At 47.9% G+C, this 25480-nt stretch overlaps 1 protein-coding gene across 4 annotated transcripts in view; it reads left to right on the top strand.

The window, feature by feature from the left end:
- The first annotated feature begins 1235 nt into the window (after positions 1 to 1235).
- Positions 1236 to 25480, top strand: part of SKAP1 (src kinase associated phosphoprotein 1) — a 123079-nt gene continuing 98834 nt past the window's right edge. For 2 of the 4 annotated variants that reach the window (XM_082070880.1, XM_082070881.1), the window contains exons 1-4: positions 1236 to 1331; positions 6462 to 6567; positions 14085 to 14110; positions 24346 to 24462. In XM_082070880.1, the coding sequence (XP_081927006.1) occupies positions 1298 to 1331; positions 6462 to 6567; positions 14085 to 14110; positions 24346 to 24462 (283 nt within the window). In that variant the 5' untranslated portion in view covers positions 1236 to 1297. Of the gene's footprint in view, positions 1332 to 6307; positions 6368 to 6461; positions 6568 to 14084; positions 14111 to 24345; positions 24463 to 25480 lie in introns of those variants that run through there. The other 2 variants (XM_082070882.1, XM_082070883.1) reach the window with 2 other exon arrangements.

The following is a 25480-nucleotide window of genomic DNA, read 5'->3' on the forward strand; positions in this document are numbered from 1 at the left end:
ATAAAGACGACTGTCTTTGGATTTGTCAGTACTGAGCCTAAAATTTGGGAATGCAAGAACGAAAAATAGTTGTGGTATCCTCATAGTCAGCTTGAGTTAATTCATTTATATAGGAGAGGAGCAGATGCGGGGCTGTGGGTTAATCTAATGCAATGCCGTTTTTGTTTTGTAGGGCGCCGTTTACATTTATTGCCTGTCATAAAGCAAGTTAAAGCGCACGGCCCTGTTATTTGTCTGGGCAAGCCATAGAAATATGGACGGCTATTAGAATCTAAGCCCCTTCCTATGCAGGATGCAGGAAGAGGGGAAGTTTTATTGCAGAACGTTCAAGCACCGCTCTCTTCCCCTGCGCATTGGAGGCAGCCTGGAACAGACCCAGTCCCCGGCTCCTGTTGGGCTGGGAACAAGCACCGGAGGTTCAATCAGTGGCCTCACAGAGCTCATGGCTCTGCCCACAGGTGCACTGAATTGCACTTTAATAAAGGAGACGCACAACTAAGTGCCACCACCTGGCTACAAATCCAGCACAGGTGTGCGGGTTCTGCTGTTGCTGGGGTGGATTGGGCACTTTGCAGCTTGTTGGCTGGAGCTCAGGAGTGTGGAGGAGCTCGGTGTCGGGAGCTGGGCATCCCATCGTCTGCATGAGGAGGGGTGAGCTGGGCATCCCGCCGCCTGCATGAGGAGGGGTGAGCTGGGCATCCCATCGCCTGCATGAGGAGGGGTGAGCTGGGCATCCCATCGCCTGCATGAGGAGGAGTGAGCTGGGCATCCCGCCGCCTGCATGAGGAGGGGTGAGCTGGGCATCCCATCGCCTGCATGAGGAGGGGTGAGCTGGGCATCCCATCGCCTGCATGAGGAGGGGTGAGCTGGGCATCCCATCGCCTGCATGAGGAGGGGTGAGCTGGGCATCCCATCGCCTGCATGAGGAGGGGTGAGCTGGGCATCCCATCGCCTGCATGAGGAGGGGTGAGCTGGGCATCCCATCGCCTGCATGAGGAGGGGTGAGCTGGGCATCCCATCGCCTGCATGAGGAGGGGTGAGCTGGGCATCCCGCCGCCTGCATGAGGAGGAGTGAGCTGGGCATCCCGCCGCCTGCATGAGGAGGGGTGAGCTGGGCATCCCATCGCCTGCATGAGGAGGGGTGAGCTGGGCAGGACAGGCATCTGAGCAGAGCCCAGCAGTTCCTGCTGCCTCCCTGGAGTGTCTCCGCCCCTGCTTCCTTTCTCACTGTCCCTGCCCCGGGGGACGGGAGCAGCAGCAGGAGGCTTGATCCTGTGCAAAGGAGGTGGCAGGTGTCATGATCCCAGAGGAGATCCAGAGACTCCTGGAAGGTAACCACCAAATCCTCCTTCCTCCCCTTCTGCTCAATGGGGGAAAGCTGCTGTAGTTGCAGGGCAAGAAACCGAAAGGCTCTTTGTATCTCCCTCTACTGAGCCCGAGAGGCGAGTGGAAGGATGTGGGAGCTGCTGCTTGTCTAAGGCTGATGGTTTTGGGGTCCCCAGGTTAAGCTGGTGAGACGGCAGCAGGAGTGGGTCCCTGCCTGGGTCAGGGTGGGAAGCTCTGCTGCTCCAGGCTCTGTGTGAGGCGAAGGGAGTGTGTGCAGGGTTGAGGGGTGTCCTCTGGCCCGGCCCAAAACTGTCCCACTGTGTGGAACTGCTGGTGAGCACAGCTTGGGGGGATGGGGTGGGGACAAGGGGTCACAGGAGCTGGTGTGCTGCAGTGAGCCCTGGGCAGTCATTTGTTGCGTCTGGGCTGGTGGTGTCTCTGGGCTTCAGATGTTGTGCAAGCGTTGTATGTCGCACTGGGGGTGCAGTGAACAAACCTGCTGTGTGGGGGTGCAGCCTCAGGAAAGCTTCACCCTCCCTGAAAATGGGGTGCAGCTGGGAGCAGCGCTGGTTGCAAAGCCCACTTGTGCTTGAGAACGGGAACGTGATCTCCTGGGGTCTCGGTACCTCCGAGAGCGAGCAGAGCGCTGCGGTGCACTGTGAGATGGCAGGAGGCTTCCGAAGCTGCTTTTTGTGAATTTTTCACAATCTTAAACTGCAACACTTCCAGTCATTGGAGTGGTGGGCCAGCCAAGCAGAAATGATCTAAATTCTTCTATCAAAATATGCTTCACAAACATAACTGAGTTCTGTACAGACCTTTGCAATCATTGCAGCCCCCTGGTGTGGGAAGGCAAGCTCTGCCCGGAGAAGGGCCATGCAGAGCTGCCCGTGTTGTGCGTTGCAGGCTGGGCTGTGGTGTCCCCACCACGTCCTGTGCAGGTGTGGGTGCTGGGCAGGACCGTTAGCATCTCTGCTCACCGCGGGCGCTTGTGCTGGGGCTGGGTGACCTTTAGTTTCCTGTTGTGGCAGCTCCTGGCAGCGCCGAGCACCGTCCCTTCCCTCCGAGACACGGGGTGGCTGCCCGTCCGGGGCTCCGCGGCCCCCGAGCCCGTCAGAGCTCTCTTCCAAATGCTTTGTGTCTTCCCCCAGATGTAGGTGTAAATTTTCTCCTCTGTTTTTTAATCATGGGGCCTTCAGTGAAGTTCACCCTTTCACATTTTTGATGTGCAGCACTTTATTGTTCGGTGCTGACACTTTTGTAAACAACTCATTTCTGCACCTGCCACCTTCCTTTAACTTGGATTATTTTCTTGTTAGCTGACTGTTTTTAATTGAAGGCTTCAGATCTCCTTCTAAAGCACAGCCTTTGTTTGCTGACAAGTACAGCAGGCTATGAATGGAGATTAATTGCATGTCACATACCTCTGTATCAAACTTGCTGTGTCTTAACAATCTGTGCGGTGTTGAGCCCTTCGCGTGGCTGAGGAGCTTTCTAGCTATGCAGGCTGGAGATGAAGGAGCTTAAGCTATTGCAGTGTTTGCAAACTGCATTACTATAAGGATTCTTACATTTAAAAAAGAATTACCAATAGAGGAGGAAATGTGTATTGATGTACAGGCAATAACTTCTGCTTCCTTCATGAGGTCTGGTGTGTAGTGCAGGGCAGCGTACATGCAGTCGAGGGCTTGCTGGGAACAGTCGTGTCATTATCATGTCAGACATCTCTGAGATTGCAGTGGTTTAAAACCAACACAATGTAGCTATTCTGTCTACATTGCAATCCTGCAACACTTACAAGTGCTTGTTATTTTCTGTTTATGAGTAGAAGCGGTTGCAACAATTATATTACTTTTAAGTTCCACTTTGCAAATAAGCAATGCAAGTTTCATTGACACTATGTTGTCAGTTAATTGCACACAGTTTCACTTTTGGTTCAATCAGGTCCCTTTTAAAAGTACTTTGCTTAAGGGTATTTCATGTTTGTTCAGCACAAATTTCTTCTGAAGGCTGAAACAGTTGTTCTATAGAATGTGATACATCTCTGACAAGCCCAGGGCTTCTGGTTTTGTTTGCAGCAGCAAAGGCAGCCTGGCAGCGTCATTACCTTCCCTCTCCTGCCTCGCTCCATCCTCTGCTTTCAGGCGCTGGCTCTGGAAAGCCCTTGTTGCTGCGGTTTGGGCAGCAGGAGGGGACGGAGCAGGTGCCACCCGGGGAGCCTGTGCCGGCACCGACACCAAACAGCGAACCGCTCTGCTTGTGGGGGCTGCTAAGCCACAGTCAGCGCTGACACAGCATCACGAGTAGCTCCAGAATCTAAATATCAGGGAACTGGGGTTGAGACCTGGAAGATGTTCTCAGTTCCCCCGTTGCACAGGGTATGATGTCCCGTTCAGCGTGTTGCAGGAGGATGGATGACAATTGCTTCAGGTCTCGAGGTTTTTTTCTGCCTCAGCCCTGCAAAAGCAGGAAGGCTCCTCTGAAAAATGTTGTTTCACAATTAACCCATCCATTCTTGAGCTTGTGGAGAAGTCAAGAAACGCTGTGTGTGATAGTTCACAGCTTTTATTTTGACAAGCAGGACAGGGGATGACACCACTGGCTTTCCAAACCCCGGGCTGCCTTGGGACGCATCTCGGACGTATTAATGTAGTCTCACGGAAGCTCAAGGTATCTGTACTCTGTGTCGATAGGTGTCCTTAACTTTTTCAAGCCCATTTTTGCGGGAGGGCTGGAGCGGCTGGCTGGCTCAGCGTTACCTTGTGTGGCTGTAACGCTGTGGTTCTGTGGGGCCGGCTCCTCTGTGCACCGTGTGGGATTCCTGCTGGCAGCTCCTGATGTCAGAGAAGAGAGGAAAAAAGTGAATGTGTGTGTGCGCGGAGAGAATACACATGGCACCTTAATACCTTTCAGCTCTGCTTGTTGAGTGCTGATTAACTCCTGGAATTTAGTGCTGCCATTAAAAGGTTATTTACTACCCGGACTTCAGTGGCTGTGACATAATTCTCATGATGCTGTGCATCTCCTGCAGGATTAAAGTGGATAACTGCAATTGCCTCTACAAACTCCCCTGAAACACTTGATGAAATCTCAACTCTTTTTTTTTCCCTGCTCTTACCTTTTTAGCTGCAGGAAATGAAAAGGAGAGTCCTGTAAACTTTCAGAGTGGATCACAGAGAGCAATCTATAAACATCAAGAATATAATGTTACCGACAAGCAGTAAAACTAACATTAGGGTGATTTACTCTAGAGCTGCTTACATATTGCTCTTCCTGATCCACTCGGAGAGTTTATGGTTAGGCTTTCTTTTTCATTTCCTGGTGCTATAAACATCGGGGCTGGCTCTGCGAGCAGCTCTGCCTGCTCTGCAGAACTGACCCTCCTTCTGCTATAACTTATCCAGCAGCTGATCTGTGCTGACATCCCAGCAAGTAAATACCATATTAGAGCTAATTGCATACTCATGGAGCTAATCTATGCTTAAAAACACCAGAAGGATGCAACTGGTATTTGCACAAGTTCTGGGAGCAGTTTTGTTTCTCTTGCTTGTTCTTTCAGGGGGGAAATGCAGCTTGGGCGGCATTTCTCTTGCTGACCCATTTCTACTGTGTTGGTTTTATGCTGGTTTGTGTATAATAAATTGTCCCCTTAGCCTCATCTGTTCTTAGGCAGTAAGCTCCTTGGAGCAAGATATATCCTTTGTGCTCAGATACATGTACTTGGATGCTTCCTATGGAATTTGGGAGTGGTGTAAGCCACAGCATCGTCATAAACTGGTTTTGTAGCTTAGATGTACAATTAAAACTGAAGAGAGGTGTACTGAAAATGAAACTTAGTTTAGGATTACAGGATTGGCCTGGGATTTCAAAAGTTTCACTCAGCCACTCTGGCAAAGCCTTCATGGTAGCCCAGGCAGGCCAGCTAGGGCTGAATTCCTATTAACAGCAGTGAGTTGATATGAGCAGGTATTTTGGCCTGACACCTCTGTGCTCCTGGAGCTCCCAAACCACTGCCGGGTGTGGGTCTGGAGCAACACTCAGCCCTTGGCTGCGCTCCCCTCCGGCTCCTTTGAGATGCTCTTCACTTTAAGCAGTTTTGGTTGATTTTCTTCACCCCCAAGCTCTAAGCCTTTCTCGAATGTGTCGTGAACAGGCAACAAAAGGAAATGAGGGCTCGCGATTTTAACAGGAAAAGGTGTTAATTTCTCTTGTGGCTTTTTGATCTTGAGCTGCGCTTGTGGGCAGAGGAGCTGGGGGCGGTTACACAGCGCTGGCTTCTGGACCCGCAGCTGGAGCAGAAGGAGCTCAAAGTCTTGCATGCAGGATATTAAACTGCCATTAGTGCCACAGTATGGGGTGCGAGTTAAAGGGTGAGAGGCCTGGGGATGTCCAACACCACAGCACGGAAGCCAGTCTCAGCGAGGGGAAATGCGCAGTAAAGCTGCTCAAGTACAAGGGTCATATCCTCCTATACAGTGCACGTGTGACTGGAGCTGGTTTGTTTTCTATGAGGTTTGGTTTTGAGGTTTCTGATAAAGAACATAAATATTGATGCAAAAGAAGACAATCCTTTAATCTCGTAGTCCAGGTTAAATTTCTGCAGGTTTCTGCCCGGGGTGGTTCAGCACTTGTCCTCTACTGGGAGCGTCCATGTGAAAACCACGTGTTGGGGCTTCCTTCGAGTGTCAGAGGGTACCTTGTGCTGGCATTTAAAAAGTGCTTTGGATCCTCCTCCAAATGGGATGACCTCTTCTGTGTCCTTACTTAATGCCAAAAGCCTTTCACAGAGGCAGATTTTTAGGGTTTGGGGTGGAGTGGAGTTACACTTTAGACCAATGGACTTATCCATGTTTCACCTTCCTCTTCCTTTTTTCTGTTTGGTGGTTTCTTTGCAGTTGCTTATTTGCCTTATACCAGCTGGAGGGGAGTTCTGCAATCACATGCAGTGTTTAGATCCTCTTCTACCCGCAATCAGTTCAATGTCTTAACTTCTCCAAATGAAGTCTTCAGACTGACTTGTGCTTCCAGATCAGACTGCTTGGTATGGCGCCTCCAGGGCCTCCCCGTGCGCAGCCAGGGCCAGGTTCCTTAGCCAAGAACAGATTCATTTTTACCTATAATTCTCTCTTTCCCAGATGCTGAAATTTATCTGGCGGATGGACTGCAGAATGAAACCTTGAGTGCGAAAGCCAGGGAGCAGAGGGATGCGATTCTCTTTGGCTTTCAGCAAGTCAGAGCCAGGTTTGTGTTTGCGTTCTTTTCTAATTAAAGTGTTTCAGAACAGTGTCATGACTTGGGATACCACGAACTGTATTACACTGGCTGGCCAGTGCTTTGGAAGCTAATGGACATTGAGGGCTTGGTAGAATGTGCAGGTGCACTGCACACCGGCTTGTGTGTTCTCCTATTTAACCAGTTATGTGGCTGTCTCCAAAGTTGTCATTATTTGTGTTGCAAAGTAAGAAAAATGATTCCTTGGGCGGTGTCTGTGCAGCTCTGTGCATACAGGTCTCTGATTCTGCCCTGTTCTTCTTGCTCTCTTGTGCTAGAGAGAATTTTGTGGAAAAAATCCACCACTTGATACTTAGGCAGGTGGGTAAATCAATACGGTGAGCAAAGATTCACGCTGCTGGCTTGCTGTTGAAAGTATCTATTTCATGAGTGGCTTCTGGAGTTGGATAGAGTAAAAAGCAATGAAAAGAACCTCCTGAGTCAACACTCAGGCCTGAACTGGATTCCAAACTCTCATGTCCTTGGGACTGTTCAAGTCCTGCATAAGAACATGAGCTGCATTGTCTGGATATGTGAGTGAAGAAAATAAAGGCGGTTCTGTAGTGCTAGGGGAAAATCGCGGAACACAAACAGAAAAAAGGTTGCTGGAGGCTTAAATGAAACTTTGAGCCTCAGCTGCATTATAGTTTTGGCTAGAAACCTGATCCAGGGCTTGCTGTTAATGCTCTAGTTATCAGATATGAGTTGTGTCACTTGAAGTTAAGACCTAACAATAAAACTCAGGGTGGTTGACTGATCTAAGCATCCAGTTTAAATAAAACTGCTGTCGAGTCCTGAGAAGCAGAGAATTTTATCCTTCGGAAGGGCACAGCCAGACTCTATTCCCTGCGGTCCCACTGAAGAACTTTGCAAGATGCCCTGCTGTATCTTAATCGATCTTTCCTGCTGGCTAATTAAGCATCAGTTTTACTCAGCAGCTCGGGACTCCATAATTATCAGCCTGGGTTGCCCTGAATAATTGAAACGAGCTGAATGCAGAAGATGGAAGCCTTTGGAAAACGGGGCTGGAGCGCATGTAGTGGAGGAACGGGGGGTGTGTAGCAGGGCCCTGTGATATTGTAGAAGAAAGGACCTGATGACGTGTTTGTAACAGATTGCTGTGGTGTCTCTGAAAAAAATCCCGCTCATTGGCAGGAATTGCTCTGGGATGGAAAGAGTTAAGTAAGCAGAATTCTGAACCTGAAGTATTCAGACATCAACTCAAGCTTTTTTTTTTGACTGTCCTGAGAATATGCAACTTTAAAAGTGATAGCCCTTTATCTTCATGTAATGCATTTTTAATGAATTAAAACCAGCATGGAACTCTGTGAATGTGTGAGTCAAACTTGGAAGCCCGAGCCAGCACTCTGTGCTGGTGAGCTGCTGGAGCGCTGGGAGACGCTGCTCCGGTCCCAGGGCTGTGGGTGGCTTTGGTGACTTGGACCTTTAGGATCTTGGGGTGATGTTGCTGCTGTGACGAGAACTCAACCTTGGCTCTTTCTCAGCCTAAGAACACAATCTGGGACAAAGATTTCAATACAAAGCAATCTCAGACAAGAAGGAAATGGGGTGAAGCAGCCTTTGCATCGGGGCTGTTACGTTCCTCGTGGATGCTCTGGTTTGCCTGTGGGCCTCAGTCCCGTTGCTTATTGAAATAAATTGCAGGTACTTCTGGAGGGGAAAGTGAGGCCCTCGAGCAAAGCCTCAGAGCACCGCTGATTTCCTGCGTGTGTTTTATTGCTCAGTGGCATTTGGAAAGGGTGAGCAGAACTGAGGATACAGATGTCCTTGTTCTGACCTGAGCCATTAAGGCAATGATTTGTGGTGGGAGATTACTGTAACGATGACTGTATCTTTTGATTTGAAAGGATCTGAGCGGGTCTTGCTCTTGGGGATGAGGCGCAGGTTTGTCTCTTCGGGAGCTTCCTGTGGTTTTGTGGCGGGTGTTCAGGAAACGATCGGCCGTGGCCCTCGGAGGCGCCTCCTCCCCGAGCAGCCCCGCGTTCCACCTCCGCGGGTGACGCGCAGCGCGGCGTGTAGGGTTTCGTTATTCAGCTTCATAACGGACATAAGTAAACTGCTCAGCTACTGGGGAGAGACACGTGTCTCCAAAAGGGACGAGCTTCATCCAGTATGATTATCCTGAGCCAGGCTCAATAACTGCTTGTGTAACTTGGCTGTCAGGTCTTTATATCGCTGCTCTCCCCATGGCCTCATAATGTCTCCCCCCAGGAGGTTTGCTGATGACTGTAATGTGAACAAGTGGTTGGGCTTTATGTCTCCACGTGCTACCTGGGAGGATATATTGTTTCTGTCTCTGAGCAGTGCGGTAGGTAGGGACTGGCCTGTGTTTGCAGGGTGTATTTTTTCCAGGCAGTCGGGGTGTTTTTGAGGAGCCGTGTTGGGGTGTTGCAGGCGGTGGCTGTGGGGAGGTGTCGCTGTATGCCTGACTTATGAGCCCCTGGACCATTTTACTTTCAGAATTCATTTGGTTATTTAAAGTGCACTGCTGTGTTGGAACAGTTCTTTTTTTTTTTCCCCTCCCTACTAAGATCCTATGCCACTTTCTAATATCTTGTATATAAATCCTGGCCTGGCAATTCTTTCCTGCTCATCTCTTTGGTTTTGTTGCTAACCTTCTTTAATGTTTTCCCTGATTGCTCCGCATGGTGCTCAGCACAGCGAGCCCCGGAAGGCGCTGGGTCCCCAGGAACATCCGTGTGAGGGATGAGGGTCTCACAGTGTGGCAGCTCATACAGTTCCTGTGTCCTGACCGTGGGATGGGGACTCTGTTCTAGTCCTGAGCAGGATGTGTATTTGTGATGCTTAAAAAGCAGCTCTTGTCTGGGGGAGGATGTGGTGCCGGGGGAGAGTTTTGCTTGACTCCCCAAAGTCCCAAAGGTTGTCGGCGGCTTCTGTTTCAGGTCCCTTGGTGCCAAGGGTTTGGCTGCAGTAGCTCCCGATCCCCGGGCTGCGGGGGGACAGGACCCACTCAGGAACACAAGCCCATTCTTGTCCTTTGGCAAGAGCAGTAGCCAAAAAAAAGTCTCCTTGCTGTTAAATGACCTCACCTCAGCATTTCGACATTTCTAGAGCAGTGAGAATGGCAGGGGGTGAGATGGGGAGAATGGGATTTATTTAAAAATATGGAGATAAATCGTTCCTCCCTCTCCTTGAAGTCAGCTAGTCATTTAAACTCCCTGTTGGAAGGCAAGTTCGCATTGATGGAAACAAATTCTTGGTATTTTTTTTCCCCCTGAGGTGAAATGTAATAGTGCTACAAGGAGAGCGAGGCAGACCTGTTGTATATCAAAGCAGAAATGAAAAGAAAGGGGCTTAATTATTATCAAGTTTCTCACATGCACCCAAAAGAGGGTGGTTTGACCCCAAATGGAAGCGTGTGACGGCCTCGGGTTGGGCGACAAATCCCATTGAGCTGCTCCAGTGAGACGTTCATGAGCGCGCTCACAAACCAGTGAGCTACTGGGTTTACTGGTTTATGGGTGTAGCCGAACTGTAGGCAGCTCAACACCAGGAGAACTTTGCCTAATAACTGGGTCGAACTTGATCCTTTCTGTGGCAAGGTATTAGAATAGGGTTGTGAAAGATTCACTAATGGAAATGCATTCAAAATCCTGTTTAAAGCAGTGCATTTGGCCTGTTTTAATAAACTTCTAACCATATTAACTACATTTATTGCTTCAATTTTCAACCTTATTTTAAAGTTTTAAGACTGAAATTAAAGAAAATGCAATTTCAGGGTAATTTTGCTTCATTAGTGTAAATGCACTGCCTGTAATTCCTACCAATATTAAACTCATTATGCTGAATAACGTGCGATACCAAGATAAAAAGGAATTTAAGAATGACCTGATGGGCAGATAATTGAGCTGAGCACGTTAATGCCAGGGCTGGACTGTAGCTCCAGCACATTGTCCTTAATTAGGCAAAGTGCTGTTCTTCTCCTTCTCGTTCTTCAGAGGGCTGGAATTTATCTGCTCAGCAAGGAAATGATCTTGCTGAGCGGGATTTCATTCACACTTATTTGGCCATTAAATACAGATTCATTCTGCGAAAAATAAAAGCAAGTCCCTGTCACTTCAGAGGTACCGAGTGGGTTTTTGATTTGCGTTTTCTGCCCTAGAAGTGAGCTCCCCAAGCTGTTTTATCCTCTGGGTGGGGGACACTGGGGTGTGTGCTGGTACAAATTGGGGCACAAATTGGATTCAGCTGTTATATCCTACCTGCTTCCCTACCTGGGCTGGCTGTGGCCGTTCCCCTGCCAGTAATGCAGTTTGGTGCCTTCTGGCTTCGCCTCCTTTCAGTAATTTGCATCATTTTCCATTCCAGCTGATGAAATTACCTCTGTTTCCCCATCCATTTCCTGGTGAATGCATTGTTAATCTGAAACCTGAGGACTGTAAATGATTGAAACTGTGTAACCAGAGTCTTTGCATAGCTGCTGCTGCTGCTTCTGGAACATTTAACCGAGAAATGCATTTGAAGTGGTTTCTAACCAGCTCTGCTAATGGTGAGCTCCCCAATCCCATTTCAGTATTACTTTTTCCTGCTTGAAATCATGTACAGCATTGATTTTTAAACATTTTTTTTTGAAAACATTAAAACCCAACAAATACTGTGCACCAAACAAATTACACTGTCTTGAAATATCCAATTTAATAACATCTGTGGTGATATTAGCATTCTTAATTGGACAGGAAAATACGGGAAATTTGATTGAAACCTGACTTTATTTTATGGTTCCTGCTGAAATGGAGTCTGAGAGGAAAGTGGGGTTTAAGGTTTTATAGACATTAGAGCTGCAAAGGGACCATTATAACCATCCAGTTTGGCCCCCTGTATAATTCGGACCGTAAGATTCCAGACAGCAGTTCTTGCTCTCAGCCCCAGATGGGTCTGGTTTGACCCCTCCAGCAAACCCGAGCGGGTGTGTTTATCACGGGTAACGTTTTACCGGATTTCTGTGTGTTGATGGGATGCGACATCACCATTTCCAGCAAAGTGAGCCCTTTGTTTGTTTGTTGCGAGTGCGGAACCTCAAAGGCCAAATGCAGCCATGAGAAACACTTGTGTTTTCAGCAGAACAAATCTGTTGCTTCTTCCTGCCTGGCCCGGAATCCGCACCCAGGAGGCGAGAGCGGTGGGTGGTTTGTCACAAACCACGAGGGAGAAATACTTGTAGGATGTGTTTAGTTGAAGCATTGGCAGGGTACCCCTTGGCTTTGGCTCTGTAGTGGAAATCTGATAGTTTTGAGTTAGTTCCTCACTTTACATATTGGATCCAAATACTCAGTGGATTCCTTTGTGAGCTCATTTGGCTGAAATTAGTGAATTGACAAGCGTTTTCCTCATGTCCCTCCCCACTCTCAAGGCCTGATGTAGATGGGACCTTCCGATTTGGCTGAAAACTCTGCTGTGTTTTGCCTTAACCGGTGCTGTTCTTGGTGGATCCCACCCATAGATATGGGTTCAGGGTAAACCCCTACAAAGCTGAAGAATGAAGCGTGTAACTGCCTGTTACCCACGGACAGGGTGTGTTAAAGGTGTAACACGCTTGTCAGTTGGTCCTGTCTTAACTGGGAAGGAAAATCATAATTGGCCTCAAGCTCCGCACTTTGCAGAATGGCCCCACGTGGCTCGTGTGCTGCTGCTCCGCTCTGCGCGGAGACAGACGCTGCTCTCACCTGGATGTGCTTGAACCAGCCCCTTTGCTCCCCAGGCCGTTGCAGCAGAAATGGGCATTTTGCCCAAATAATTGCATTTCTTGGGTAATGCAGGAACAACAACAAAAAGCTCGGGTCAGCTCTGAAAATCATGGTGAGTAGCTAAAGCTGAAGTTACCTGCAGGACGGTAACTTGGGGAACAGATGCCAAAAGTCCCGTTTCTGCTCATCCTGACTTAGACACCTCCAAAACATCAGGAAGAAAAATACCCTGTAAGTGAACATACTGAAAATACTGCGGCGGTGTCTGTGGTGCCTTTTAAGCTCTCAAGATACGTAATTTATTCAAGATTTTCCTGCAGTCGGTGGCAGATGAAGGAATTAGATCATTACTCTTTTATCTTCCGTAGGAACAAGACCATCTTCCTCCCACTCCCGATTAAATTTTAAACTAACTTTCATTCTCTGTTTAAGCCTTTCCAGAGTGAAAATGATCAAAGCATGAGATTAAAGACACATCCTGATCTGATGAGATTAGAATTTTTAACCGTTTCCTTATGCTTTAAAAAAACCCAAAGCAGCTTTTTGATATTTCCCTCCCCCTTTAAATTTGATCAGAGTGAGGCGAACATGGACTTGCTGGTCCAGTAGGAAATGGAACTCAATTTTACATTTTTTTAAACCATTTTACTGTATTAAAAATGACAGAGGTTAGAAACAAAGCTCTTATACTTTTATTGAACTGGAATGAGAAGTGACAGAAAATCATTTTGGTCCTAGTGCAGTAAATGTTATCACTAAAACATGTTCAGGGGAGATTAGGACGGTCTCTCAAGCACAAGAGACAAAAGTTCACAAAACAAGGAGTGATTTTTCTGTCCTTGTCTCGCAGTCTGTTCAGGAGACAAAAGTATTTCAGCTCTGGGGGTGCTGGACTCGGGGTGAGGGGAACTAGGGTCTTGCAGAGCCCAGGTTGATTCTCAAATCAAGCCTTGAATAATGTTTGAATTCTCCAAGGAAGCGTTAAGTAATAGTTAATGCTGATTGGAAACAAAAGGATGGAGCTGCTCTGCTGGTCCCTCTGCCCTTGGGCTGCTGGTGTCGCTTCTCTGGGCTTCAGAGATAAGACGTGGCTGCCACAGGACGGGAAGGGGCTGGTGGTGACAAGGGGGACGCTGCCCCAGCAGCCCCGCGCTCCTCCCGTTTCCCACAGCTGGGATCTGTCACCGAGCCCCTTCACCCAGCAAAGTTTCCTCTATCTGCACACACATTCTATTTTCTTTGTCCAAAGCAAGCAAGTCAAATAAATATTATGCCCTTAATCGGAATTCTGTTGTTGTTTTCTAATTAATCTGTGTCAGTAGCTTGAATGTTTGTGTTAAATCATTTTCTTTGTGAAAGCTTTTAATGAGGAAACAAATTGATTGGATTTTTACGTACTGGATTCTTGCCACTAATGCCTATAGACCAACCCTCTGTTGCACGTCTTGCCTGTGAACGGGTCACTTTGTGGCTTATCCCCAATCTTGGATCTGCTTCCAAAACTCACCGGTGCTGTTCCCTTATTGACTCATGTCAACCCATGATGTGCCCAAAGTGTGAGAGTGGGGCCGGCTGGTGGCTGCGGGACTCCTCGTTCTTCTTGGGGCTTCTCACACTAAATGCCTGGTGACCGTTTGCTGGGTTCCTGGCGGCAGTTCTGACATGATTCTCCCAGCTGTAACTTATTCATCAGGGTGGAATAAATCATGAAGAAAATAATGTATTCTCATTCCTGTCTTTTTGTTTGTTTTGCTCTTTTAGGTACCACTTGGAGTGTGTGTCCCGAGGTGAGTACGAGGGGAAGAAGGGGCGAGTTCTCCCTGCGCTGACCCGGGGAGGGCTGGATGTGGCTGGTGGTTTTGATGCTAAGTCAACAAGGAGAAGAACTTAGACTGAATATATAGCTGTGAGTGGAGGTTCTTAGGGGTGGAAAAGGGTAAAGTTGTGGTGAGGGCCATAGCAGGAGCTGGGGGTAGTGTTCTGAATAGCAGAAACCCTTTTCTACTTACCCTGGAGAGCAAATAATACAAAACAGTCTGGTGCTGATGTAAATGTATTGTCTTGGATTAGCCCAGGAAATTTTCCTGCAAAACTTATGTCTGCAGGAAAGACTTGAAGTCCAGAAAGGGCCGAATGTTCCCATGGGCCGTTGGTAGGAGCGGACTGCTGGGGAACCTGCAGCAAGTTTCCTCCAGTCTCGTTGCTGCACGTTAACCTGGACTTGAAACTGGATCAACCCCCAGGTGTAGACAAATGGCCAGGCTGTAAACTCCTCAGGACCGTGACCATCTCTCATTGTGTCTGTTAACAAGCTGGGAGATTCTGATTGTGACTTTGATCTTCATTTCCACAATAATACGGGTGATGATTTAAACTTTCCAGGGTGCCTGCGGGTCACAAGCCGTGTCAGTGGGTACTTCTGCATATTTGGGGCAATTGATGGATAAGTATTTGCTCAGAGCTGACCTGGGGCTCCTTTGGCTCAGCTCCCATTCCTCACTGCAGCCAAGGCCTGGCCTTTGGTGGCTTCGGCCCTTCTCCTTCAATAATGGTTGCGATACATGAGCGCAGGCTGAAGGATCTGCCGGTGTTCAAACAAGACGGGAGCAGGGGTTGTAATAAAAACCCTTGTGAGTGTTCCAACTCAGCTAATCCTTCATTTATTCCAGGAATAAATTCCAGTACGTTCCTCCTCGATCAGGCCCCACTTCCAGCACAGACATGGCAGAAACGCGGCAGCAGCGCAATTCCCACTAGAACAGTGTTATCACATTTTAATATGAGCCTCGGTGCAGCCTCGGTGCTTCTAATTGCTTTCAAACCATTGTTTTCATGCGTTTGGTTGATGAACCCAGCATCTGGCATCATTTGAGAAAGTACAACAGACAGCTGTGTTCAAAATTAAAAGAAAAAGAGAGTGAGAGAGGAGCAGAACACATAAAAGGGCTTAAAATTAGGGTGTTTTTTTGTTAATTTTGGAAGTTCATACAATATAAAGGGTGGAGGAGGGATGCTTCTGTTCTTCTCAAATATTCTTTATTCTTGTATGGAGCTGGAAGCCTGGGTAACATCAGGAAGATCCATTTGTAGAACTGTGTATAGATACGTGAGTGAAGCGCCTTGCTCAAACGCCTGCTTGGAATTACTGTACAAGCGTTTGGGTCTTCAGGTATGTCCATATCTACAAATGTGCTCCTAAGTCATTTTGAGAACTAATACTATTCGGAAAAAAATTTAGTAAGAAAGCAGGACAAGTTGGGAGTGAAAACATGGGATTGAGCATCACCTGGAGAGCCTCAGCCCCAGCGACGGTCCCGTGCTGCGGGTGGAAGGGCGATGGGGAGAACTCGGTGCGTGCTGGGTGGAAAAGAACTGGAGAACTACACTGTGGGGCTTGGTTTTATACAAAAAAACCAACCTCATGTGCCTGGACATGTTGGTAAGAGCACTGCAAACCCAGCACAAATGAGCTGCACCCCAGTGCATTGATAACAGGCTGTGGCCGAGGAAAAGGGGGTTTCTTGGCAGCAAACAGCTTTTCTGGAGGGGATTAGCACGACTTGGGGGCACATCTGCTGGAGGCCGGGGAGTTTATCAACTCAGAGCTGAAAGCCAAAACCTCGGGGATTCCAGCTGGCCCAACCTCTTGGTTTCCACTAGTGCCCGAATTAATAGAAAGGGTTTGATATCTCCCAGCAAGCGGGAGATATCAACCTGTATGTGAAACAGGAGCACAGGTCTCGCCTTGAGGGTGAGTTGGATATTCCAGTGCAGTTTTGGGAAGGTGTAACTGAAACAGGAGTTCAGGTATTGCCTTGAGGGTGGGTTGGAAATACTCGTGTGGTTTTGGGAAGGTGGAAGTGAACGGGGCACCAGCCATAGGCTGAGCTGCTGGGCCCGGTTCACCCACACCCAGCGATGGTGCTGGCTGGAGGCTGTTCCTACAGAGCCTTTTTGCCTTGTTCCTTAGGTGCTCTTTGAACAGAGCCCTGGAGTGACTCATATTTCCCTTTGGAGGAGGCCTGGCTGCCTTTGCGAAGCATTTTATACACTTAATATATTTTATACGTGCATGCCATTGCTGTCTTGCAGCAGCCTCCCCTTTGTGGAAAGAGAGCCGAGGAAAGTTGGCAAAGAAAATCCGGAGAGGACCTGGGTCAGTCTCAGCCCACCCCCACGTTCCTTTCCACTGTTTCTGCCTCTGAATTCAGCACAGGGGAAACGTTCTGCGGCAGCTTTGGTTGGGGGGGACGGCGGGGAACGCAGCCTTGGGAGGAGGGAAACGGGGGAGAGAGGTGAGAGCTTGGGAAGAGGCTGGAGCGACAGGCAGCAGTGCACAAGGAAGGGTTAAAGAAGAAGATGCATGTGTAGCTAGAGCTGGGGGTCAGGCTGGAAGTTTGGCTTTGCTGGAATATTTTGCCTATGTGCTGCATGCTTTCTGCATAGCTCCTCAAAATATGCATAAGTACTCAAAATGTGAGAGTGAGGACTGTTGTTCCTGTTTGTTAAATTTAGGAAAAGTGAGGCTCAAGAAATGTGCTGAAGGTAGCAGAGCATCTACCGGTGTGCCCAGGAACTGGATCCAGATTTGCTGCTTTTCTCAGCTCTGTGCTCAGCCCTAGAAAATGGCACCTCCTGAAGCAGGAGGAATAAATCCAAATGTACGGCAGGGTGAGGGCCAAGCTGGGCTAAAACACGACTTAAAAACTGGGAGCCTTCATGTTCTGTAAAAGGATTAAGTAACAATGCGGGAAGTCTTAGTGGGCCCCTTATCTGCTGGTGCGCGGTGTTGGGACGGAGCGCGGGTGCTCTCGCCACTCTGGTCGTGCTCGGATGTGGGTGTAGATGCTCTGGGGTCACCAGCACCCCGGGCCGGCGGTTGTGGTCGTGCACAGCATGGGTATGGACCCAGGAACGCCTCTAGTTTTCTGTCATTAACTGGCATCATACAATGGCCTGGAGTGTTAGACTTCTGAAGGAGCTTTACTATGTAAAGTCTCAAATCTATTGAACTGGAGCGGAGCTGGATGGGAGACGGAACTGTGCGTTTCCCCAACCCGCTGCTCCCTGCTATTGCATATTTGCTTCATGTAGTTATGACAAGTACAAGTAGCAAATCATTAAAGCAGCAAAGCCACCATCTTTACAGTAAAGATCCCCTTTGAAGCTGAGGCAGAGTGTTCCTGAATTAATGGAGTGCACAGTGATTTTACTAAGTTGTATTTATAAAAACCCCTCTTTGCGTTCATGCCAAGAGTCTCCAGCTCAGTGGTAAGCAGGGTTCAGACACAGAAACCCAGCCTAGATTTATGATGTGTTTGAAAATGCAAGGGAAAAAATATCGAATTGACAATATTTGTAACATACTGTTAAAATATCTGTTCTAGCGCCATGCGTGGAATTCCCCTGCTTTATAAACACGAGCGCCAGCTACAACCCTGGAAATGTCATAACACCTAGAGACAGAGAGAAAACAAGAAAACTTTTGTTAGGATGCCTTGTAAAGTCCAAGAAGTGTTTGGGTGGTGTGTGGAACAGAGAGTTAATTAATGAAAAATAAAATATACACAAAGGCATGTGTTCTTGAGCTTAAAAAAAAGCAAAGCTGTAATATCAACACTTGTGACAGGTCCCTTTATCAGCAGTGGAGCTTCGCTTCCTGCGCTTCTCTGTGGGTGTTGTGCTCTGGGCGCACTAATCTGTGCACAGACAGTATGTTTTGCATTGCAATCCCTCCTGTTCCGTGGCTTTGCAGACTGAGCAGCCGCACAGCTTTGCGTTTACACGGATTTATCAATTATTCTGCTACCTGAGGTATTATGCAAGAATTTTGGAGGGAAGTAACAATTATAGCAGCAAACAGAACACTCTGCTTGGGAAAGTGTCATAGGTAGGAGGCAAGTGTCTGCGCTCCGGCTGTATGGAGGCGGATTTGCGTTGTTATTTACATATATACACAGAAAAGTCAAGATGTATGTGTAACTTTGAAACTGCTGCTGTTTTATTTTGAGTGTTCAAAGCAGAAAGCAGCCCCTCTGCCTTATTGTGAAGCTTTAAAATCTTTTAAATACCGGGAGTCCAGGGGTTTTTAAAGTTTGGTTCACTGTTATCAGTCTTTACTTGGAGTTGGGAAATGAAGAACCTGTAGAATTTATAATAACACTGAAAGACCGGGTAACAGCAGCTAGCAGCTTGGGTAGGTTATCCTGCAGTTAATGTCAAAATTCCATGGCCTTTATTGAGAAGAATTAGCTTGATGAGGAGGGCTTTTGAACTGTCTTAAAACCAGCCCATTGATTTAAAACTTGTTCTGAACTTGAGGGAATTTTCCTGGTTTGGATCACCAGGTGCTTCTTGGAAATCCTGACTTCGTTAATCAAAGTGTTTGAGTTACAGAGTCACCCACGGTCCTTTGAAACCCATCCCAATTGGGGCACCTTGGGGCAGAGCTTGTCCCCTCGGGTCCCACCTCGGCGTCCCCTGTTGTGTCCCCAGGGCAGCCCCGAGCTCTTCAGAATAAAGCGACGCACCGTAAAAAGGGAGGTATAAAAATGTCAGTAAAGATGCTAAATATACAGCAGTTTGGGGAGCCCCAGTAAGTTAAATATTAATGAGTTCTATTGCTCTCACTTTGGTCAGTTAATAAAATACTCTAATTATTAGATTGTCTAAATTGCCTGATGTGCAGCTTTGGAGATAGACAGCCTTCTCAAATGAACCCGCTGTGTTTTCTGGACTTGTTCGTGTAATAGGAATGTGCTGCAGCTTTCTTTTTATAAAGAAATCTCTGGGGTTATTGTAATGTGCACAGATGAACAGGCAGCCCAAGCGTCGCTCTGTGCTCATGCACAACACAAGAACGTTCAAGAAATTGCCCTGCTGGGGATTGAGCACCAGAGTGTTGCCATTGACCATCGCCTGGGCTTTCTCACAGCTGTAACAGACCCTCTGCTCCACAGAAACGGGGGGAAAGGATGTGAATTCTCTGGTTTGGCCATTAAGATGTTTTGGAGCCCTTAGGAAAAGGAGTGTCCTGGTGTCACCCTCGCCGGGGAGAGGAAATGGGGCCCCTCAGCACCCACAGCCCCGCTCGGGGAGCAGCGCTGGGTCAAATCTGGAATCCTGAGTCCCTCTCCCCGCTCTCCGCACAGGGATTCTGCGTTGCTTTGGACTGCAGAGCAGGAACCCCATCTGAATTTTCTCCAAAACAGTGATTCTGCCCTTTAGTCAGGCTCCATCCTGCCACCCAACTGTAAAATCATCCTTTGCATTATCGTAACGCCTAATGGGCATCTCCCCCAGTCCCCAGAGCGCCCGTCGCTCTGCTGAACGCTCCTGTCTTTGCATTCACTGATGTTCTGTTAACAGTGAGAACTGCTGCAGATATGGGCAAGACAGCCTCCTTGTGTCTTGTCGCTGGAACATGCTCGCTGAGCTCAGCTCCCTCCTGCCTCAGCCCTGCTTAGTCCTGGTTCTCTTGGAAGGGTTTTGGCTAAGAAAATAAACTGGAGCCCCTGTCACTGCAATGGATGCGACTCAAAACTATTTGGCCTGTAGTCTCCTCTGTGGTACCGATGATGCTGATGTCTGGCTTCCCAGACACTGTTGTGTTGTGTTCCTAGCAGAGCTGGTGCCTCAGAAGATGAACCAAAATGCAGATTAGTGATCTTGCTCTGCCTCAGTGTCCCAGCCTTTAAATGAGGACCTTTTCAGAGAGGCTCGGGAGGGATAATTTATTAGTGGACAGAAATACAAACTGTTAGTAGCTTTAGGCTGGTTTTGCTCACATTGGATGGGCTTTTTATTTCACTGACGTGTTACAGGGTCATAAAAGAAAGAATAAATCTTGTTTACTTGTTTACATCCCGTGGGAATCTTGTGCTGCGCTGGGTTTCAGGCTTGTTCTGAGCAAGGCTGGAATGTGCTGGGATCCCCATCAGGGGCAGAACGTGGGAGCCGCTGCTGAAAAGGCACCAAGGGCTGCGAGAGGAGATGGGGAGAGAAGGGAAAAGGGAGAGGGCAGCTCAGCTGGAAGGACACGGGGCTGGACAACACTGAGTGGTGGGAGAGATGCAGCGTCACCTCGGCAGTTGCTTCGTGCCCCCACAGCTTTGGGGGGATATTTGGGACCACCCCAGCCTCATTGGCTATTTGGATTTGTGAGGAGCTTTGCTGTCTGCCAGAAGTCGTCTTTTGGGCAAGGCTTGCAAGTTGAAACCCCTTGCTGGTGATTTGTGGGGTGGTCTTGCTGGTGTGCGAGCAGGAGTGGGTCCTGCAGCCCATGCAGCCCAGGCCCCGGCGCTGCCGTTCCCTGCAGCTGCAGGTCCTGCGGGGCGGCCGATGCTGCGCGCTGCAGCCCGACCTGCTGGGCACAGGGCATCACTGCAGCACACCGGCCTCTGCGCAACAGCTTCCCGCTTCCTAGTTGCTTTTTAACGTAAGTGGCGTTTTTAGTGGACCATTAATTTGCTTTACTACACGCAATTAGCAAAAACTGGATACTGAGTGAACAAAATTAGGCTTGGACTGGATTCCCTTGTCAGCCAGCCAAGAACTGTTTGGGTCGACGTTTCTAAAACAATGATAAATCGTCTCCTCCTGTGTACCAGGAGCTCCCTCGCTTTGCTTTGGCCCCGTTGCCGTCAGGCAGCCCCGTCCCGCTGGTAAAGGCAGCGGAGCCACCGCGGGTCCTGCTCTCACCACAGCCTGGAACACAGTTATTCTCCTTCCCTGCATCATCTCCACGTCCAAGAAAATATTCATTAAGCGGGATAAACACTTTGAGATCTGCAGATAAGAATTTTCTCTTGTATTTTGTTAATAACACCAGTGCTGTTGGTACAGCCTGCGGAGGACAGACAGACGTGCGTGCGTATCAAACTGATGTGCAGCAGAAAATATGGGATTTTCAGGCAAATATATTGTTATTACCCAGGCACGAGCACTCTGGGAAAGTCAATAGGCTGTACAAAGAAGCTGCAGAAAATCTGCATCCACCAAAACCTCAGCTATTCACATATTAATCACAGGGGCTAACCACACAGATCCAAATGGGCGCTTAGGAGCCCATGAAGCCTTTAAGGCATTCAAAAAAGAAACATCATACGTTTTCTAGCACATAAATGTGTTTAAAAAGGTATATAATTTATAATAGCAATGTTGACAGAGCTTTAACTACATTACTAAAGCTAAACTATAATATATTTACATGTGAGCAGTACTTACTGTGTGGGTGCGTCTCTGTTGATGTGTTTCCATGTGATTCTCCATAATTTCAGGCAGTGATTGTAGTGAGGGATATTAAACCATAGTATTGATAATACTTTTACAGCTCTGCTTTGGGAAATGCATTACTGCTAAATTAGTCCCTGAAAATCGAGAGATATTAACACTGTCGAGCATGAAGGCAGATGGGATTTGGATCAGAGACCTTTATTTGTAGTGTGATTCTGAGGAGTCATTACTTTAAAGCAGGAACTTTGTTTCCTTGACTATTAACTCGAGTTGGGGATTTTACTTCCGCCTTGGCATGAATGAGCTCATCATAAAAGCGTAAATGGAACTCGCTCGCTATTGATTTTTCTTATGCTCTAAAAAGATGCTTAATGAAACTCTGGGTACCCAGATAAAGACCTTCACTGAATGCAAACGAAGCTTAATTGCAGTTCCCTTAACAAGCTACTGGCGATGATATTTTTTCCACCACAAAGCCCTTTCACCTATGCCGATTGTTTCTCTTCCTGTGTGTGCCAGGATGCATTCATTCACCTCTTTTTCCCCTTCCCCCCGCCATGACTGGAGGTTAAAGGAAGGAAAACTTTGCGGGTTTGCACCATATCTGTGTTAATTACACCGAGAGCTCCTATTTCTGCTTCTGCACAAGGAACTTTCTGCAGAGACTGTCAGAGCTGAATAGATGGCATCGCTTCATTGTTGTCCCTGTGCTGCAGCTCTGGTGAGGCGAGCAAGGCGGATTTAGCACCCATGGGGCAGCCAGAGAGCGCCCGGGGAGCCCTCGATGAGCTGGGAGCCCGAGACACCTCGTGCTCTTCCCCTTAGAGTCCATTCGTCTGTTGTTCATGCTCCAAAGAGCGATAAGTTGGGGCATTTTGCTGAGGGTTTGTGTAGGAAGATAGAGCAGCTTTGCGTCAGGTGCAGAGTAATTATTTGCTGGGGTTCTGTGCTGTTTGGTTTTTATTCCCTGTGTTTTCATTAAAAGCTAATGAGTTTTTTCTTCATTCCGAACAATAGCCTGGCCCCTGACAAGTTGGGGGGTGTTTTTTCTGCTTGGACTCAACTGGCTGTTGCTGCTCCATAAACTTTATGGAGAAGTGGATTAAAGCACGAAAAGTTCTCATAATGCAAATCCAAATGGAAAGGCGGTCGGATTTGCTTTAAGTAGCTTTCGTTGATCTTTTTTGTTACTGGAACTATAAGCAGTATTTGAAAATACTCCTAACGCTAAACTGGACAACAAGACAGCAAGAACCAATCATGGTAACAACCCCCGGTATGAGATTTCACACCTGGGCATTATTCTGCCAAAACATAGACCTGTGGCTTGATTCTCCCCCATGGCTGGTGTGGCCACTGACTTGTTCTTGCAAGTAACTTTCCTGATCAGGCCCTTGGTTTTGTTCCAAACAGTTTAGTGCAGCCGTGGCCCCGGCGCTGCCTCCTGCAATCAGAAACCAGAAACAGTTTGCTCGTTACCGCAATAATCCTGCACCTGTATCTCGTTATGTGGGACCACCTGTTACCTTGGTGTTCGTCTGAAACGTCAGGTTTAATATGGTGCAGTTTGGGTGGAAGAAAAGGTTCTTTTCAAAGGGCTGAATGGGCTTATGGAAAGCATCTTACCAGGCTGGCATCCTCGCATGGCACAATCAACACCACCTTTTCCTGCTGCACTGAGCTGCTGCCCTTTGGTAGCAGCTTTTTAGAGCTTTTCTTTATTGGCCAGGAGGGATCAGATCCTGCCCTTGCTGCTTGGCATGGGAGATTAGTCATTGCTGATGCTAAATGATGCACCTCCCAAAAGGAGAAGAATTGGAAAATAAACCACATCCAAAATATTGTGTCCTGCCTTTCTGCAGCTGGAGACTTAATGGTGTCTCTGCTGTGTTTCTGGGTGGGAGGAGCGTTAAACCCTCCGTTCCAGGCCACGCTGCCCTTTCAGCAGTGCCTGATTTCAACTACAGGGCACAGCTCTTCTGTTTGCTGAGATAAACCTTGGGTTTAGTGTGTGAACACAATTAACATCAGCTGAAAACTCACCTTTCTTGCTGTTTGTTGTGTGTTGAATGAGTAAGCAGCTGTCTTTACCTCTGTTATCAGCAGCCTCGGCTGTGTGTGTTCAGGAAATGGAAGGGAAAAGCTTGAAAGGCCACTTTTTCGCTTTGTTTGAGTAGTATTTTCTTCTACAGGTAGGCTGGCTGCGCTCCATTTATATTAAAGTTTGATATTAACATCTGTCACTGTAGTATTTAAGTGCCTTCTGCATAAAATCCAATATCAGTAGCAAATTCCCTCGCAAAATGTCTGCTCCCAGAAAACCTCAACGCAGCATCAACTATGGGGAGGTAATCGCTCCTGCTATCGCTTTGTTAATTTGTATGTGACTGCCTGTCATAAGGAGTCATTTTTTTCCCCCATCACGCTTCAATTAAGGATCTCAAAGCTCTTTCCTAAAATACAGGAAGAGTCTTCACCCTAGTGAAGCAGGTAACCTAGCGTTCCATTCCACAGATGGGGGATTTCTGCAGAGGTCACATACCGATGGCAAGAACAAGGAATTGACATGGTTTTGGTGGTTTGGCCCCAGCACTGGCATTTGCAGCCTCGTCCGGTGTGACGTCTGTGCTGCCTTGGCCCTGCGTGGTGAATCTGGCCTTAAACCCACAAAAGTATTTTGGGTTTTGTAGAGAACTCAGGGGAAGGTGGGACCCAGGAGGAAGCGGGTCTCACGGTGTAGGCAGTAAGATGTGAGCTCTTCACTGACATCAGGCTCTTCTCTTTGCAGGAGAGGATCAGCACGATGCTGGCGTTGGCCAGGACAGTTCTGATGAGAACCAGAGCTGCAGCGTGGCGCCTTCCGTGGCATCCGAGGCGTCGCTTCCGTCAGACTTCCAGGATGACGGTAAGTCACCGCTTGGGAAGTCCTTGAGTGAAGAAGACAGAAAGGAAAGTGTGATCTAGCACAACTTCCTTGTTGTCTTTCACCCATCTCATAACACCGCAAGTACATTTTGGCTTTTTGTTGGCTGGTAGCTGTTTTGTCAGTGACTAGAAAAAGTTACAGTGATCCTGAATTTAATTTAGTATTGCTGAAGTTGAATGTATTTGTTGATTGTCTTGGGACAAACTGGAGTTGGTTGGTGCTGAGCGGTGGATGGGACCTGGCTCTGAGGCCAAGGGCTCTTTCCAAAGCATTAAATGTCAGACGGGGGTTTTCTGGGCTAAGGGTTTCTGTGATGCTCACGTCCGCTTGTCAGTGGCGGTTTAGGAGTGATGGATTTGCAAGATGCTGTTGCTGTTGAACCTGCAGAGCTGAGATGGTTCTGATCTTCTCAGGGGTTATCTCTGGGCCCTAGCGAAGCCTCGACTGCTTTGGTCTCAGATTCTCAATCTCTCACTTCCCACAGATCTTGTTTCCTCCTCCTCTTCTGCTTCACTTGCACTTTCCCCCATGCTTTCTTACCCCCCTTTGTCCTTCCTTTTTCATTTTCTCTGCTTCCATCCCTCCTCTTCTCCACCTTTCTCTGCTCAGTGTGCTCTTTCATGTCTACTCCCACTCTTGCTAGGAATCGGTAGTCATCAGTCAAGAATACAAAGAAAGAAGGATTTATTTGGGACGAGGCCATAAGAGCTGATGGGCACCACAGTTACCAGGCATATCTGCTGTATGTGTTGATTCGAGCTACAAAATAAATGGCTTTGTTTAGACTGATTAGAGACAAGGTCGGTCTGATAGATAGCGAGTAATTGCAGCATGAAAAGAGGTGTGGAGTTTGGGTTTGGTTGTTTTAAATAATCTGTGTGCTCAGATACGATGCACTTACGCAGAGTGCGGATGGAGAACGTGTGACAAGGATAATGGATGTTGGCCTAAATGGGACATGAAAGGCTGCTGAAGACCTCGCGCTTGGCCTCGCCAG

This window comes from Streptopelia decaocto (assembly GCF_964273445.1).
Source record: "Streptopelia decaocto genome assembly, chromosome: 22".
NCBI lineage: Eukaryota > Metazoa > Chordata > Aves > Columbiformes > Columbidae > Streptopelia > Streptopelia decaocto.